The sequence below is a fragment of the Buteo buteo genome, chromosome Z, assembly GCF_964188355.1.
Source record: "Buteo buteo chromosome Z, bButBut1.hap1.1, whole genome shotgun sequence".
NCBI classification, from domain to species: domain Eukaryota; kingdom Metazoa; phylum Chordata; class Aves; order Accipitriformes; family Accipitridae; genus Buteo; species Buteo buteo.
In genome coordinates this window covers 23588303-23602064 of record NC_134204.1, presented here as the reverse complement: position 1 = coordinate 23602064, position 13762 = coordinate 23588303, and the positions used below count along the sequence as shown (strand labels likewise).

The 13762-nt window shown below is 37.6% G+C and overlaps 1 protein-coding gene across 7 annotated transcripts in view; it reads right to left on the bottom strand.

Moving 5' to 3' along the window:
* The window catches only part of CWC27 (CWC27 spliceosome associated cyclophilin), a 119264-nt gene that overhangs the window by 105202 nt on the left and 300 nt on the right, over positions 1 to 13762 (bottom strand). For all 7 annotated transcript variants that reach the window (XR_012649009.1, XR_012649010.1, XR_012649012.1 and 4 more), the window contains exons 2-8: positions 12785 to 12881; positions 11383 to 11495; positions 10063 to 10206; positions 9237 to 9335; positions 8952 to 9055; positions 7792 to 7861; positions 4044 to 4123 (exon numbers count right to left, since the gene is read on the bottom strand). Coding sequence is in view for 2 of the 7 variants with exons in the window: in XM_075020752.1 (XP_074876853.1) it covers positions 4044 to 4123; positions 7792 to 7861; positions 8952 to 9055; positions 9237 to 9335; positions 10063 to 10206; positions 11383 to 11495; positions 12785 to 12881 (707 nt within the window). In the remaining 5 variants the exon portion in view is untranslated. The remainder of the gene's footprint in view (positions 1 to 4043; positions 4124 to 7791; positions 7862 to 8951; positions 9056 to 9236; positions 9336 to 10062; positions 10207 to 11382; positions 11496 to 12784; positions 12882 to 13762) is intronic.

Genomic DNA, 13762 nt, shown 5'->3' with positions numbered 1-13762 from the left:
CACTGACTGTACCAAGGACTCCTGCTGCCTGGCAGAGGCTGGGGACAGGAGTAGGCATTATTCGTCATTTCCTGACAGCCTTGGAACATTATCTCAGTCCTCTCCTGACAGCCTTGGAACATCCCATCTCTAAATCTTAAGTCATTCTCTGACAGTCTTGAAGCCTTCCTTATCTGAATCGCAGCTCATGTGAAACGGTACCAGTGCTACTGGAATCCCAGTAATCTGCTGATGACTAAAGCCAATCATCTCACGAACCTATAAACAGCAGTACTAGGTGAGACCCTCTGAGCTCTCCTTGACCACAGCGGGCTGCGACCCCCATCTCCCTCTTAGTGGGACGCCTCTCAGAGCTCACAAACTCTTCAGTTTGCAAAATCAGAGGTCTGTCGCCAAAAGCTGACAGGACCTGGGCTGATACCCTTTGCTCCTTGAGGCTCAACCCTTTGCCTGTTGAGAAAGATGCCGAAGCATGTGACATGAATATTTTCACTGAACTCAAGGAAAATTTTTAACAGGTATACCTCTTTTAGTTTCTTATGCATATCTCTTAGTGTCTTTGTGCATGTCTGCGTGTACCAACCTGAATATTCTATAGCAGGTAGATTAACCTATACATAAGTCACTGCCATGAATTTTATTAAACTGTGAATGAATCTCAGCTGCTATTATAATCCCTCTAGACACAAACCGTTGCCCAAGTCTGGGACTAGGAGTTGATCCAGCTGCACTTACGACTCCGCAGGAGTTTAGAAAGCAAGGGGGTCTTCTCTGAACCTCGTGACTCAACAGGAGGGTCTCCCCTACCTTTTTACACTCCTGAGCTTATACAAATCACAAGGAATCAAATCTAACTTGATCTTCCTTTGTATGTTTCTCTTTTACCCTATTATGTCTTCGGTCTCTGTATACATAATCTTAGTTTGATTCTAACTTAATTTTCCTTTATACGTTTCATCCATGTGTTAAGTAATGGAGTGAACCTTGTCATCGAATTCTGTGAGGTCACGCTTTTATAAATTCCTATTAAATCATTTTTGCTAATACCCTTGAAGGTGATTCTTTAGGCAGTCCAAACCACTCCATCTCGCAACATGTATACAGTTAAAAGAAAAAAAATGAACAAAACTCACTTAAGATGGACATTTCTGATCTCATATATCAAAGAATTTCTAGCTTTTCATTGCAAATAGCGTATATTTTGCAAAGTCTTCTTTATATAGGCATGTTCAACATGCACTATACTGATAACTAAGAATAACATAAAAATTTTCAGTTATACAGCTACAGTTTAGTGCATTAAAAAAATCAATCTATTTGACTATACTAAGGCTAACATATCCATTGTTAATTGTCACTAACTATTAATAAAGACCTTTGAAAATTTTTACATCCCACAATCTAAAGAAGAAGTTATGTTAGAGAAACAAAGCAAGGAATATTAAAGGAGTTCCCAAATTCAAGGCTTTGAGGTGCGCTCTAAGTGATCAATAAGTAATCAAGGTCATCAAAGAGACTGTAAATTTGTCAGAATCAACAACATTAATTCAGTTTAAAAAATTAATCCAGAAAACTCCATGTGGAAGTACTCCTTAATAGAAGATTATAATTACAACAAACACATCTACAAGTATTAAAATATTCAAAATGCATCCAGGTCTGTAATTCTGATGTCAGTCCTGAACAAGTAGAAGCCACAGTAAGAGGTAAAATGACCTACCTGGGATTTTGACATGGCTATAAAGGGAACTGCCTTACCAACATCTGGGAGTGTTTTAAAGGGGCTACATGTGGTCATGGATGATCTCTGATGTATTTGGAGTCACACAGAATCTCTAACCAAAGGTTTTTAAGGAAACTAAATAGTCCTGGGGTGATGGGAAAGTCCATGCAGGAATGAATAGATGGTTAAAAGACAGGAAACAAAAGTCAGAAGCAAACAATCACTTCTTGCAATGGAAGAAGATCACTAGTGTATATCCACAGTAGTCTGTGTTGGGGCTTAAGCTGTTCAGTGAGCTCAGTAACAAAACAGAGCCAGGTCACTGAGTTTTTTGATACTGCTAAGTTACTCAGGATAGTAAAGCCAAGAGCACACTGAAGAATTGCAGAAGGACCTGAATGATGAGACAATAAAATGATACATGCAATCTGAAGCAGATGAAGGAAAGCTATGCACATGAGGAAAGAGTCCTATATACAGAACAAGGAGCTCTCAGCTGACCATCATTAATCCTGATGTGTCTCTCAGCAGTCTGTACTGGGACCAGTACTGTTTAGTATCTTTATAAATTACATAGACAGTGGGATTGAGTGTACCCTCTGCAAATCTGCAGCTGACACAAAGCTGAGTGGTTCAGTAGACATGCCTGAGGGACAGAATGACATCCAGAGTCAGAATGTCCTGGACAAGCTGGAGAAGTGGGCCCATGAGAACCTCAGACGGTTCAACAAGACCAAGTGCAAGGTCCTGCACCTGGGTCAGGGCAAGCCCTGGTATCAATACAGGCTGGGGGATGAAGGGATTGAGGGCAGCCCTGTGTAAAAGGACTTGGGGGTGCTGGTGGATGAAAAGCTGGACATGAGCTGGCAATGTGCGCTTGCAGTCCAAAAAGCCAACCATATCCTGGGCTGCAACAAAAACAGGGTGACCAGCAGGTCGAGGGAGGTGATTCTGCCCCTCTACTCCACTTTGGTAAGACCCCACCTGGAGTACTGCGTCCAGCTCTGGAGTCCTCAGTACAGGAAGGACATGGACCTGCTGGAGCAGGTCCAGAGGAGGGCCACAAAAATGATCGGAGGGCTGGAACACCTCCCCTGTGAGGACAGGCTGAGAGAGTTGGGGTTGTTCAGCCTGGAGAAGAGAAGGCTCCAGGGAGACCTTATTGCAGCCTTTCAGCACTAAAAGGGGTCTTATAAGAAGGATGGAGACAGACTGTTTAGTAGGGCCTATAGCAATAGGACAAGGGGTAATGGTTTTAAACTAAAAGAGGGTAGATTCAGATTAGATATGAGAAAGAAATTTTTTACAGTGAGGGTGGTGAAACACTGGAACAGGTTGCCCAGAGAGGTGGTAGATGCCCCATGCCTGGAAACACTCAAGGTCAGGTTGGACAGGGCTCTCAGCAACCTGATCTAGCTGATATTTGTGGTCATTGCAGGGGTTTAGACTAGATGACCTTTAAAGGTCCCTTCCAACCCAAACCATTCTATGATTCTATGGTAAGCAAATTCTTGTAGCGGATACATTGTCATGGAATTGTCTCAGCTCAATACTCAACAGTGGTTAAAAAAGCAAATCAGGTATTAAGTATTAAATTGAGACGAAAACAGAGATCATCTTTATGCACGCTTACAGATTTATGATTCACCTCATTTTTAATAAGTTGTTTAGATTTGGGGGGAAAAAAATAAAAGATATTTTAGAACAGAACCAGGGTTGGGAAAAGCAACAAGAATAACCACAGGTACAGAACAACTTCTCTGTGAGGAAAAGTTGAGTAGGCTTTAAAAGTTTAGGCTAGAAGAGATGGCTTAAGAAGGGATTGTAGTAAAGAGAGGTATAAAGGGACTGACTGCTCACTCTGTCGTCCAGTGTTAAGAGTTAGAATTTATCAAATGATGCCAGTGGCAGCCAGGTTCAGAACAAAAAGGGGAGGTACTTCTTCCTAGAGCAGACAGGAGGGTGTGAATATAAACAATATTACAAGAGATTGAATAAGTACTTTGACAAGAGCTCTATTAAGGATTACTACACAGGTGAATCACATCAAACTCTGACAGTCCCCTGTGCTGAAAGTAGATGGAGGCTGAGAGACTACTCAGGTAAACATGCTTGCCCTACTTTTATTCTTTGCTAGGCATCCACTGATGGTGAATGTTGGTGACAGCATAGTGGGTTAGAGGAACATTTGGTCTTATCCAGCATTACCATTCTTAATTTCTTAAAGAGTAACAGACAAACAATGAGTATACATAATGCTAATCAGGTCTAACATCCTGAAAATAAATCTGTCCTGGAAATTAGAAAATCACATATCAACCTTTTGACAGCAGGAACTGAGCTTAGATGTGGATCATCCTTCAGTAGATCATGACTACTTTTACTTTTTCCCTTCATGCTCTGTAAAAAAAAAAAAAAAAAAGAAAAAAAAAGGTATTATAAATTTCAGTGTTTAAGAGAACGGACAGTGAAAAAGGATATTGGTAAGAAAAAGATAATTTGTTTGTTGTTAGCTTTAGCCTAATCAGTAAGCATAAACACCTTTAATAGCAGAAGAACAGAGAAGGCATTCCAGAAAGAGGAGCATCAAACTGACCTCATGGATTTAAAAAGTAGTTTTGCAATAGCAATGCTCTTTATCTCAGAGAGAAAAAAAAAAAAAAGAAAAAAAAAAGACATTGCTTAATCATCACAATCATTACACATCATAAGGGTACATAGTGTAGCATATATATACTTAAGTGTATGAAGATATAAGAACTTGACTTCCCAATAATGGCATATGACAACACAAAAGAACTACCATATACAAAGCAGTACTTATCAATTAGTACAACACCAATTAGACCACTAAGGAAAAAAAGAAATTAACAACGTGCAATACAGCATGCAGGAATCATCTACTGAAGCAAGCAGTCAAATTAATCTAAGAACACGTAAGATCTTCAGGTAGAAAGATTGCAGTAAGAAAGCATTCCCCATGCTAATCCAAAAAGTACACTTAAATTTCAGACTGAAATCAGACTGAAAATCTGTTACAGAAGGTCTGTAATTGTGAGCTGAATATCTCCATTTCAGCTGCATTTTATAATCCTTTCAGGAAGACAGTAGTTGTGTGGATAATAAAATCTTACTCATTCAAATACAACTTCGATTTTTTATTATGTAGAAAAAAACACTAACACATTCAGCATGAAAAATCACCTCCTTCAACAAGTAATTTGTGCGTGTGTATGTGTTCAAGAGTTAGATGAAACATAAGACAAGTGCTTATCACCTTTGTAAACTACTCCGAATAAGTACATACAATTAAATGAGCAGTTTGGACACTGAAAGCTTCAGTTTAATCAACAAGCAGTGAGGGCCCCACTGTCAGGTCCCAGAGTGCACTAATAGTCTTAGTGGCCTTGAGGAGTTTTACTTGGAGCTCCTCTGCCCATGAGCACCATTTCAGCTCAGGCCTGAGAAAATCCACTCACTGCCTGAGCTATGTCAGAGGTGTACCTGTGTCTAACCCTGTCTTCTGGATGGGCCTGCTGGACCCACACTGTAGACTTGTCTCCAGCTCTGTCTCCTGTCCCATCTCTTGCTCCTCCTGACTGGACCCTCTGGATGGGGACCTTGGTCTTGGTTACTGCGTACTGTGTCCAGGACCCTTTTACCAGCAATCAAGTCTGCCTGCTGTATCCAGACCCTGTGGCATTGTGCCCCTGTTGGCAAGTGTACTGCCTGTGCTGGAATCACTCCTGCCTCCTCACTCGTCTTCCCTCATTCAGCCATTCTGCTCTTGCCATTCCTTGACATAAAATTCCCTAATCCTGTGATCTCTGCCTTCTATAACCTCCTGGGGCACACAAATTTTCTTTCTAAGATTCATACTCTCTATAATATAATCATTTAGAGACTCTCCTGATACAGAAGGCACAATTTGAACATGTAACATTTAAAAGACACCAATGGCCCTAATCCTTTGTTTAATCTCTTTTTGAAAGGATTTATACTTCTCACTTTAATCATGTTCACAACTTAAATTCCAAGAGGGAAAAATAGTTTTCTTTGTGTATTTATTTGCTCATTTATCTTTGTGTCTCAACTTCCATATTGTAAGAAATAGGGAATAATCATTCTCATCTTGCCCTCCCTCTCACCCTTTTCTTTAATTTTAAAGTTACCATGATCCATATCCCCAGTTATCCTTCTTGCCCTTCTTTGTACAGTCTCAGGAACTAGAGTCTGGTGATGCACTGCAGCAAACGCAAAATATATTCCCTCACTTAGCCTAAGTGTAGTGCAGGCTGAACAAGTCCAAAGTAGAAAATTGTTCATAATGGGGAAGATGGAGAAAAGACCTGGGGAGGCATTCTTAAATTTAGTACTTACTTGGTTAATATGATGTGACTAAGACAAGAATTTTTATTTTTCATATGTAAACATGAAACCATTAAATACCACAAAAATTTCATCCTGATACACGGTGTTTTCATTTACTGTTTAGATAATTTTATCCTCAACCTCTCTGCACTAAAGATTAATAGAAAATATTCCCTTTTCCCAGGTCTATTAGAGGATTCCTCAGTTACTTGCAGACTTTCCTCTCAACCTCAGTCCTTAAAAGTATACCCTTCTCACATTGAAACAAGCAAGACTTACTGCATCTAGCAACTAAAAAAAGTTCACAGGAGGATTCTGAATTTGTAGATGTCAAAGAATCCCATTATTAACTTTGTCCTTCAATTTTTCATATTGAAAACAGAGAATGAAAGTTGGTGTTGAAGTTCACATACTTCAATGTAAAATTATGTCCAGAAGTATAGAGATACTGATCTAGACCTATTAGAAACAAGCAATGAAGTTTGGAAAAAAAGGTTTCTTTCTGTTGTAAAGAATGAATAGAAATTCTTCATAAACTGTTGGTTATTTTCCCAGCTACAGCTAGTCCAGAATTTAGTCAGGACAAATATGAGAATGAGAGTTTCACACTGAGTTGAAGACAGCATGACAACACTGAAACTGGGCTTGTCATGAAAGAGGTGTTCTACTTAGATAATTTTAAACTGAAAAGCAAGTATTTGGCATGAAAGGGAAGAACATCAAAGCAACTGAGTTAAATGCCAGACATATGCCAAGAGCAGAACTGCAGATGAGCATGTTAAGGTAAACAAGTATAGTGAGTCTGACTGGTAAGATGAAACAAGAAAGAAAAATAGTTAAAAATACAGTTGCGATAGACCTCTACTATCATCCTGACTGATACCATCTCACTTTAATATTCATTATTTACTGTTGGTTCTTTGTATGTTAACTAAATCCTGAGGACTAAGGACCATTTTTCACTGATGTGATATAGGATTCAGCAGCAAGTGGTGTGATCATTAACTGAAGCAGGTAGGTACCCAAACCGTACAAAGAAGTAAAAAAGCCTGGGGCTCTAAAGAAGTAATTTGGGCAGCAGTAGAAATGAGAATGACAACTTGTTAAAGAAATTTTTAAACTAACCTTATTTAAGTGGCCAAGTCAGGTAAGGAAATGCAACTACCTATGCAACCCTAATTCTATATATGTGGAGAATTCACAACAGTGCAATATTTAATTATGATAATACACTATTTTCCCCACAATAACCCTGCTTCATTTTGCACACAGAATGGATGTACATAAGAAAATGGAGCTAAGAATGCACTGGCAACGAACAAGTTGATCTATTTCAAACCTCAAGTCTTTTACCACCAGATCACACTCTTATAATTAAGGAGATAAAGAAGAATAAAGTACTTATCATCTCCATGAATTTTAAACAGCAGACATAGATCTACACTATGAAATATGAAACTTTAAGTTTATGGAAATCTAAAATGCGCAGTAACTGAAGGCACCTTCAAAGCTAGAAAAGTTAAAAACCTGTTTTTTTCAACACATTAAAATAGAATCATAAAAACAAGTAATTTCTAGAATTATTGTTCAAAGCTCAAAACATAAGGACAAGATCAAGAACTTTAAAGCTTTTCACAAACATGCAAAAAAGGTGATTTTAAGTTGAAAAGAAAAATGGGGATGGTTTGGTAGAGTACCTGACTAACTCTGCTGACTTCCTCCTCTTCTTCTTCAGCTTCTTCCCCAAAGGAAAGCAGGTTAAAATTTCTTTAAGAGAGAAAACACATTGTCTAGCAAAACTTTAAATACTGTCTTATTAATATTCCATAAACTGTAAACATATTACTTTCATACTGCATGTGATTTTTTTAAAAAACTTTTTGTCCTGCTAAATGTACAAATTTCAAACAACTACAACATGTTGTTTTGCAATAAACCACAAATATTTAGAGAAGCATGCTCTATTCTATTCCTGAGACAAAATAATCAGGATAGCTAAGCATCACTTAGAAAATAGTAAGACTGAAGTTCAGAAATTCTGCCTTGTTAGTTAGTACTTTCACAGACTGTGAAATGCTGACAGGTCTGAAAATAGAGCAGTTGCGATTTTTCAGTTGTTTTTTTTTTTCCCAACAGAGCCACACTCAAGTAGCAAACAAAATTTTGAAGATATGATGGCTCAGAAAGGCATCAAATGCATACATTCATAGAATGTAATTAAAAGAAATTATGATCACTAATTTTTTTCTTTTTTTTTTTTTAATTAATTGTTTACAATATGTTGGAACCAGTCAGTCACAACATGTTGTATTTCTGTCCAGCAGAACTGGCAGCATACACACACTTTAGATTTCCTATTACTTCTCATTGCATGTTTATGACTACCAAATTTCATTCACAGAAACTAAAGTTTCCCATGTCAAAATGCCTGCCTTTTATGAAGTATTTTAGAGGGAGAGAAGTGGTAGCTGACATGTTCAGAAAAACTCAAATAACTGAGCTATGACCTAGTTAACTAGTACATACTCACTTCAGTGTCATCCCAGTCACAAAGGAATGACTGCACATTCTTGACCATGGGAAAGGCTTAAGCTACCTTTTACCTCTCTTTTGCAAGAAACTATCAGCATGCATGAAACAGTTACAGCTCAGCTAAGGCACAGTAACCACTTCAGTCAGAGCAACTAGATTTCTATGATCTCTTCAGAAACGGGGAAGTAGGTTTTGCTAAGGTTAGGTAACATTCCTGTGTGCATTTTGGTAAAGCCTTGTATTTCAAAAGCAGAAATACAAAATTACCAAGCTGCAAATTAAAGGTGAAAGAAAATTAACCACCACTTAAGTTGCATATATTTACTTTGTGCCTTTTACTTTGGACTTCTTAGCTTCTTCTTCTGGCTTGTCCTTCTTCAGCTTTCTACTCGGTCTTGGAACAATGTCATCAAAAGGATTAAACAAAACCTGTTAAAAAAGTAGTATTTTAGACACATCTTTAGTAAGTATTATGTTATAATTAAATGATTCAATACTTTAAAACAATATATAAAAAGACATGCCAAGTTTTCATACTAGAACACAGTTTTCTGAACACTATGAAGAAAAGAATTTTAAAATTTCAAATTCCAAAGCAGAACATACTTACCTCACTGCTTCTTATTTTGTGTGGACTGAGAGGTCTCTCTTCCTTGTCTACTTCTACTTCAGCCAGGCGCAACATGTTATATATTGTATCCCCTGTAACCTGTCAAATTTATAAAAAAGGTTTGAAAGTCCTTGCCTATAATTTAATTATTCCACAAAATGCAAGGCAATTATCATGTAAAGAATTTTGAAAATACAAATGATGCAGGAAATAGTGTAAGCCTGTAAGACTTCTAAAAGACAGCAAGTACAATGCACAAAGGTTTGTTTTTTTTAAATTTAACAGCAAAAGTTGAAAGAATACATATAGCTAAACCTGCATTTTTGAGAGTGTATGCAGGGGAAGATGTCAAATTCTTACTGTGAGCTGTGAAACAGGAAAATAAAAGACACTGTGAAATAAAAAACATTGTTGGTTTTTCTTTCAAGTAAATCATGAGAGTGGTAAATTCATCTCACTTTTTTCATTTTCCTGACGCTTCTTGGGTAATTAGAATTTACAAACAGCATTTTCTAAAATGTCACTAGTATTACATGAACTGATTAATAAGAGCCATAATAATATTAGTAAGGTTATTCAAAGGAAGCATGACATGAAAATATAATTTAGAAGAATAACAACAACAAAGTATATAATTATGGGAACAACCCATGGAAACATTTTTACTGGACATGGGAAACAAAGATAATGGAGACAGCTTAGAAAGCACTGAAATATATTTTAAATGTATGTAGTAGCAAACAACACTAAAGCAGCCTTTGAAGACAAAGAAACTTATAGTAGCTTCTGTCAAACGCAAACTGGGACCCTAATCCACGTAGCTGACCTTTCCAAAGATTGTGTGCTTGTTATTAAGTTCATCTGCACGACCCAACGTAAAGAAAAATTGACTTCCATTATCATGGGGCCCAGCATTTGCCATAGCAACAAGTCCTCTTCGATTAAATCGCAATCGTGAGTGGAACTCATCCTGGCAAAGACAGAAGAGAAAAGAACACGATTTAAGTATACAACTATTTTTTCCACTCCTTTAGCTACAGCTTATTTACATCAATATGCACACACAGAAAATATGCTGTTAATTTCAGACAGTAATAAAACCAAAGCCTTTTGAAACTTAATGCCACAATTGTATTTAAAACCTTATGTTTTCAGCAGAAAAGATTATTTTTAGTCAATGTTTTTTCTTCTTAGTGCCTATAATAATGAAAACAAGTGAACAATCTTCTTTCAAAAGAAACCATAAACATGTAAAAACCAACCACTGAAAGAAAAAAATTGGAAAATAGTATATCAATAATAGAAAGACACATGATTTAATAACTCTAAGTTTTGTCTTATTAACGTTCTCTTTTTCCAATTGTTGCCTAATAATCAATTGCTATTCATTATTTTTGCTGGAATTTATTATCCCCCCAATATTAAGAAAATCCAAGGCATTTCTGAAAGTAACTGTGTTTCATATTATCACTCTTGTTAACCCCTGTTTTTAGGGGAAAAATCCTAATTCATGTAAAATAATTGGAAGCTCAACAACAGGTTGTAAATATAACAGTATTGCAAAAACTCATAGGAAAAGCATTTTCTGGACCATAAGACGACAGAATAGGACTTCTTTCAAAGCAAGGTGAAAGCGATGAGTATGTTAATACCATGGCAGTATCACAATTCTAAACACTGTAACATTGAGATACCACTAATCTTAAGCAACAATGCTACTATAGTACTGGTAATATTTGTTTTGTTCTCTGCTAAGGTACCAATGCCTATGAACACATATACAACATTCAGAGACGTTAGCTAAATGAGATACAATATGCGTAAACAATGTATATTTCTGCATCTGATTTTGCCACATATCAACACAACACCTACTCTTCACTCTTCCCCTCCCCTATTTTTCCTTGTGAAGTTCATGCTAGTAAAGTTATACATTTATCATGATATCAGAACACCTAGATTTAAGAACTCTCAATTCAAAAAGGCATATTCAAAAATACTGAAACAACATGTGAAAGCAATTACTGTACATGTATTAATGTTGCATTTCTAATATAAGGTTTGTTTTCTCAAAACCTAACATGGTAGGAAGTACAACTGATAAAGAATAACCCCAAATTAATGCATAAGATATACAGATATGTACCTTGAAGGGGGCTCCATAGATTGAATCTCCACCTGATCCAGTACCAGTGGGATCACCTCCCTGCACTATAAAGCCAGGCACTACTCTGTGAAATATTGTGTTATTGTAATAATCTAAAAAAAAAAAAAAAAAAAGAAGAGACTATTAAATACATGTAAGTGGTCTCAAAATCAAACTTATATCTAGATATGCAGAGATGCCAAGACTGAAGTTCCAGAAAGCAAGTACTGTAATTGGATTCTGTTATTTCCACTGGGTTCCCTCCTCTACAGCTCAGTGTGACTGCATCTCAGCTACAAAGTATTGTTGATGATATTTATGAAAAGAAACATAGTGTCCTATGCTTCTGTTGCAAAAGACACTGCACATCCCCAACAAGATGATTTTGATGAATTATTTTCTTTTCAGCTTTTAAGTTTTATCACTATAATGATACTACCAACGTACATCAATCGAAAAGGAGAGCTAAAACTACTGGACTGTCCCAGCCAACATCTCACATACATCGTTAGCCATTTCCATACATCAAATGATTAGCATTTTCACTCACCAGCATGGAACACAGGTGTCACCCCTTCCAACACCTACACTGTACCCAAATTGATCATTTTCACAGAATGAAATATGTGGTACATTTTGCTCCCCAAGATATCTTCTTTACCATTTACCATTGCAATTTACCATTGCAAAAAATATCCACATCTCCACATTAGGTATAAGAACACGGAACAGGCTGGATCCATGCTGGAGGCACAAATCCTAGACATCTATTTTTCCTTAACAGAGGATGGCTAAAAGAACTCTTAACCACTCTATAAATGCATAAATGGGATAATAGCAGCAGCTAGAAAACACAAAAAGGCACCAGGTCCTTCACAAATTCTTGTTACAGTTTTCCTCAATTGGGAGCTTCTCATTCTGGTACCCACTACCTCAGTGAAGAATGTTACAGAGCTTCCATCAACAAAAACCTACAGCAAATGAAACATTAGAAGCACTCATGAAAAAAAGCAAAAAGGTAGTAAAGATGGTGATACAGAAATGAGAATTCTGGAGGATGTCCAATATTGCATCATTGCCATTTCATAAATACATTAAAGTAGTAGTTATACTTAGTAGAGACTGGCTGAAAATAAGGCTTCCCAAGCTTCTAACATACAACTTTTCAGTAATACTACATCATCTGCTACATTTGAGAAAACAACAAAAAAAATTTCTTTTTTACCACCAAGTTCCTTCATAACCTTGAAAAATATTGTCCGAGAGTTAATATTTTCTAAATACAAAAATATTCATTAATACATTAAAGTTAAATCATAGTTATGACCTCTATTTTACAAAAAATGGCATAAAGATTGCATATGAAATGATTTCAACAACTCCTGTCCCGTTCAGTCATTACCTTCCATACAAAGCTGGATGAAATTTCGACATGCTTTTGGTGCTTCTTTTGACCATAATTCTATATCTATATCTCCTGCTGTTGTTCTCAGCAAAACCTATAAACATATAGTTAAATACACGATTAGTTTTATTGTAACTTAGTCACTGATCAAAGAATATCATTGCTGAGTTAAAAAAATACTTCTGAATTCATTGTATTAGTAACAGTAGTAGACATTCAAACATGCCAGGCAGCTACTGTTAGTTCTAGACAGTATAGCCAGAACTTAAGACACAGTTCTGAATTGATACATATAATAAGGCTTCAAGGCCAATGACCTGGTACCTGACACATGACAGAAACTTACATACCCTTTATCACTTCCATAATGAAACAACACGGGAAGAAAAAAAATAAGTTACGCCATAAATCTCCAAAGGCATATACCACTCCTACAAGTAATACCACTAAATTCAGTGAGAGATCACAATAAAATTTAGAACCTAAGATATAGTCAAGAATAGAGAAAATGAAATTAAACTCTCCAAGGACTGCTCTGCGTTATGTATCCACGCAGCACGCGTCGTGCCTTGACTCAGGTAACGTCTCTAAGGGCTATATCACCTCAAACTGACTTTAACCAAACCAGCACCACACGATGGAGACCGCCACCCCACACACGCAGCGCGTATCTTCCTCCCCGGTCCCCCCCAGCCCCCTGCAACATACAATTTCTCCACACACTCCCCCCCCCCCCAGTTCAAAAGCAGCCGCAGTGCACACACACACCACAACACCCCACTCCCCCCGCAGAGTGCGCAGCCCCCTCACGCCGATCCCCCCGCGGCCTCCCCAGCCGCGCTCCCCACGCACAGCGCGTGCCCTCCGCGCCTACAAAGCCCCTACGGAACACACAGTTTCCACACCCGCACTCCCCGCCCCCCCAGGGAGCGCAACCCCTCTCAGCAAGCAGCCCCCTCGCCCACGCCGCAGTAC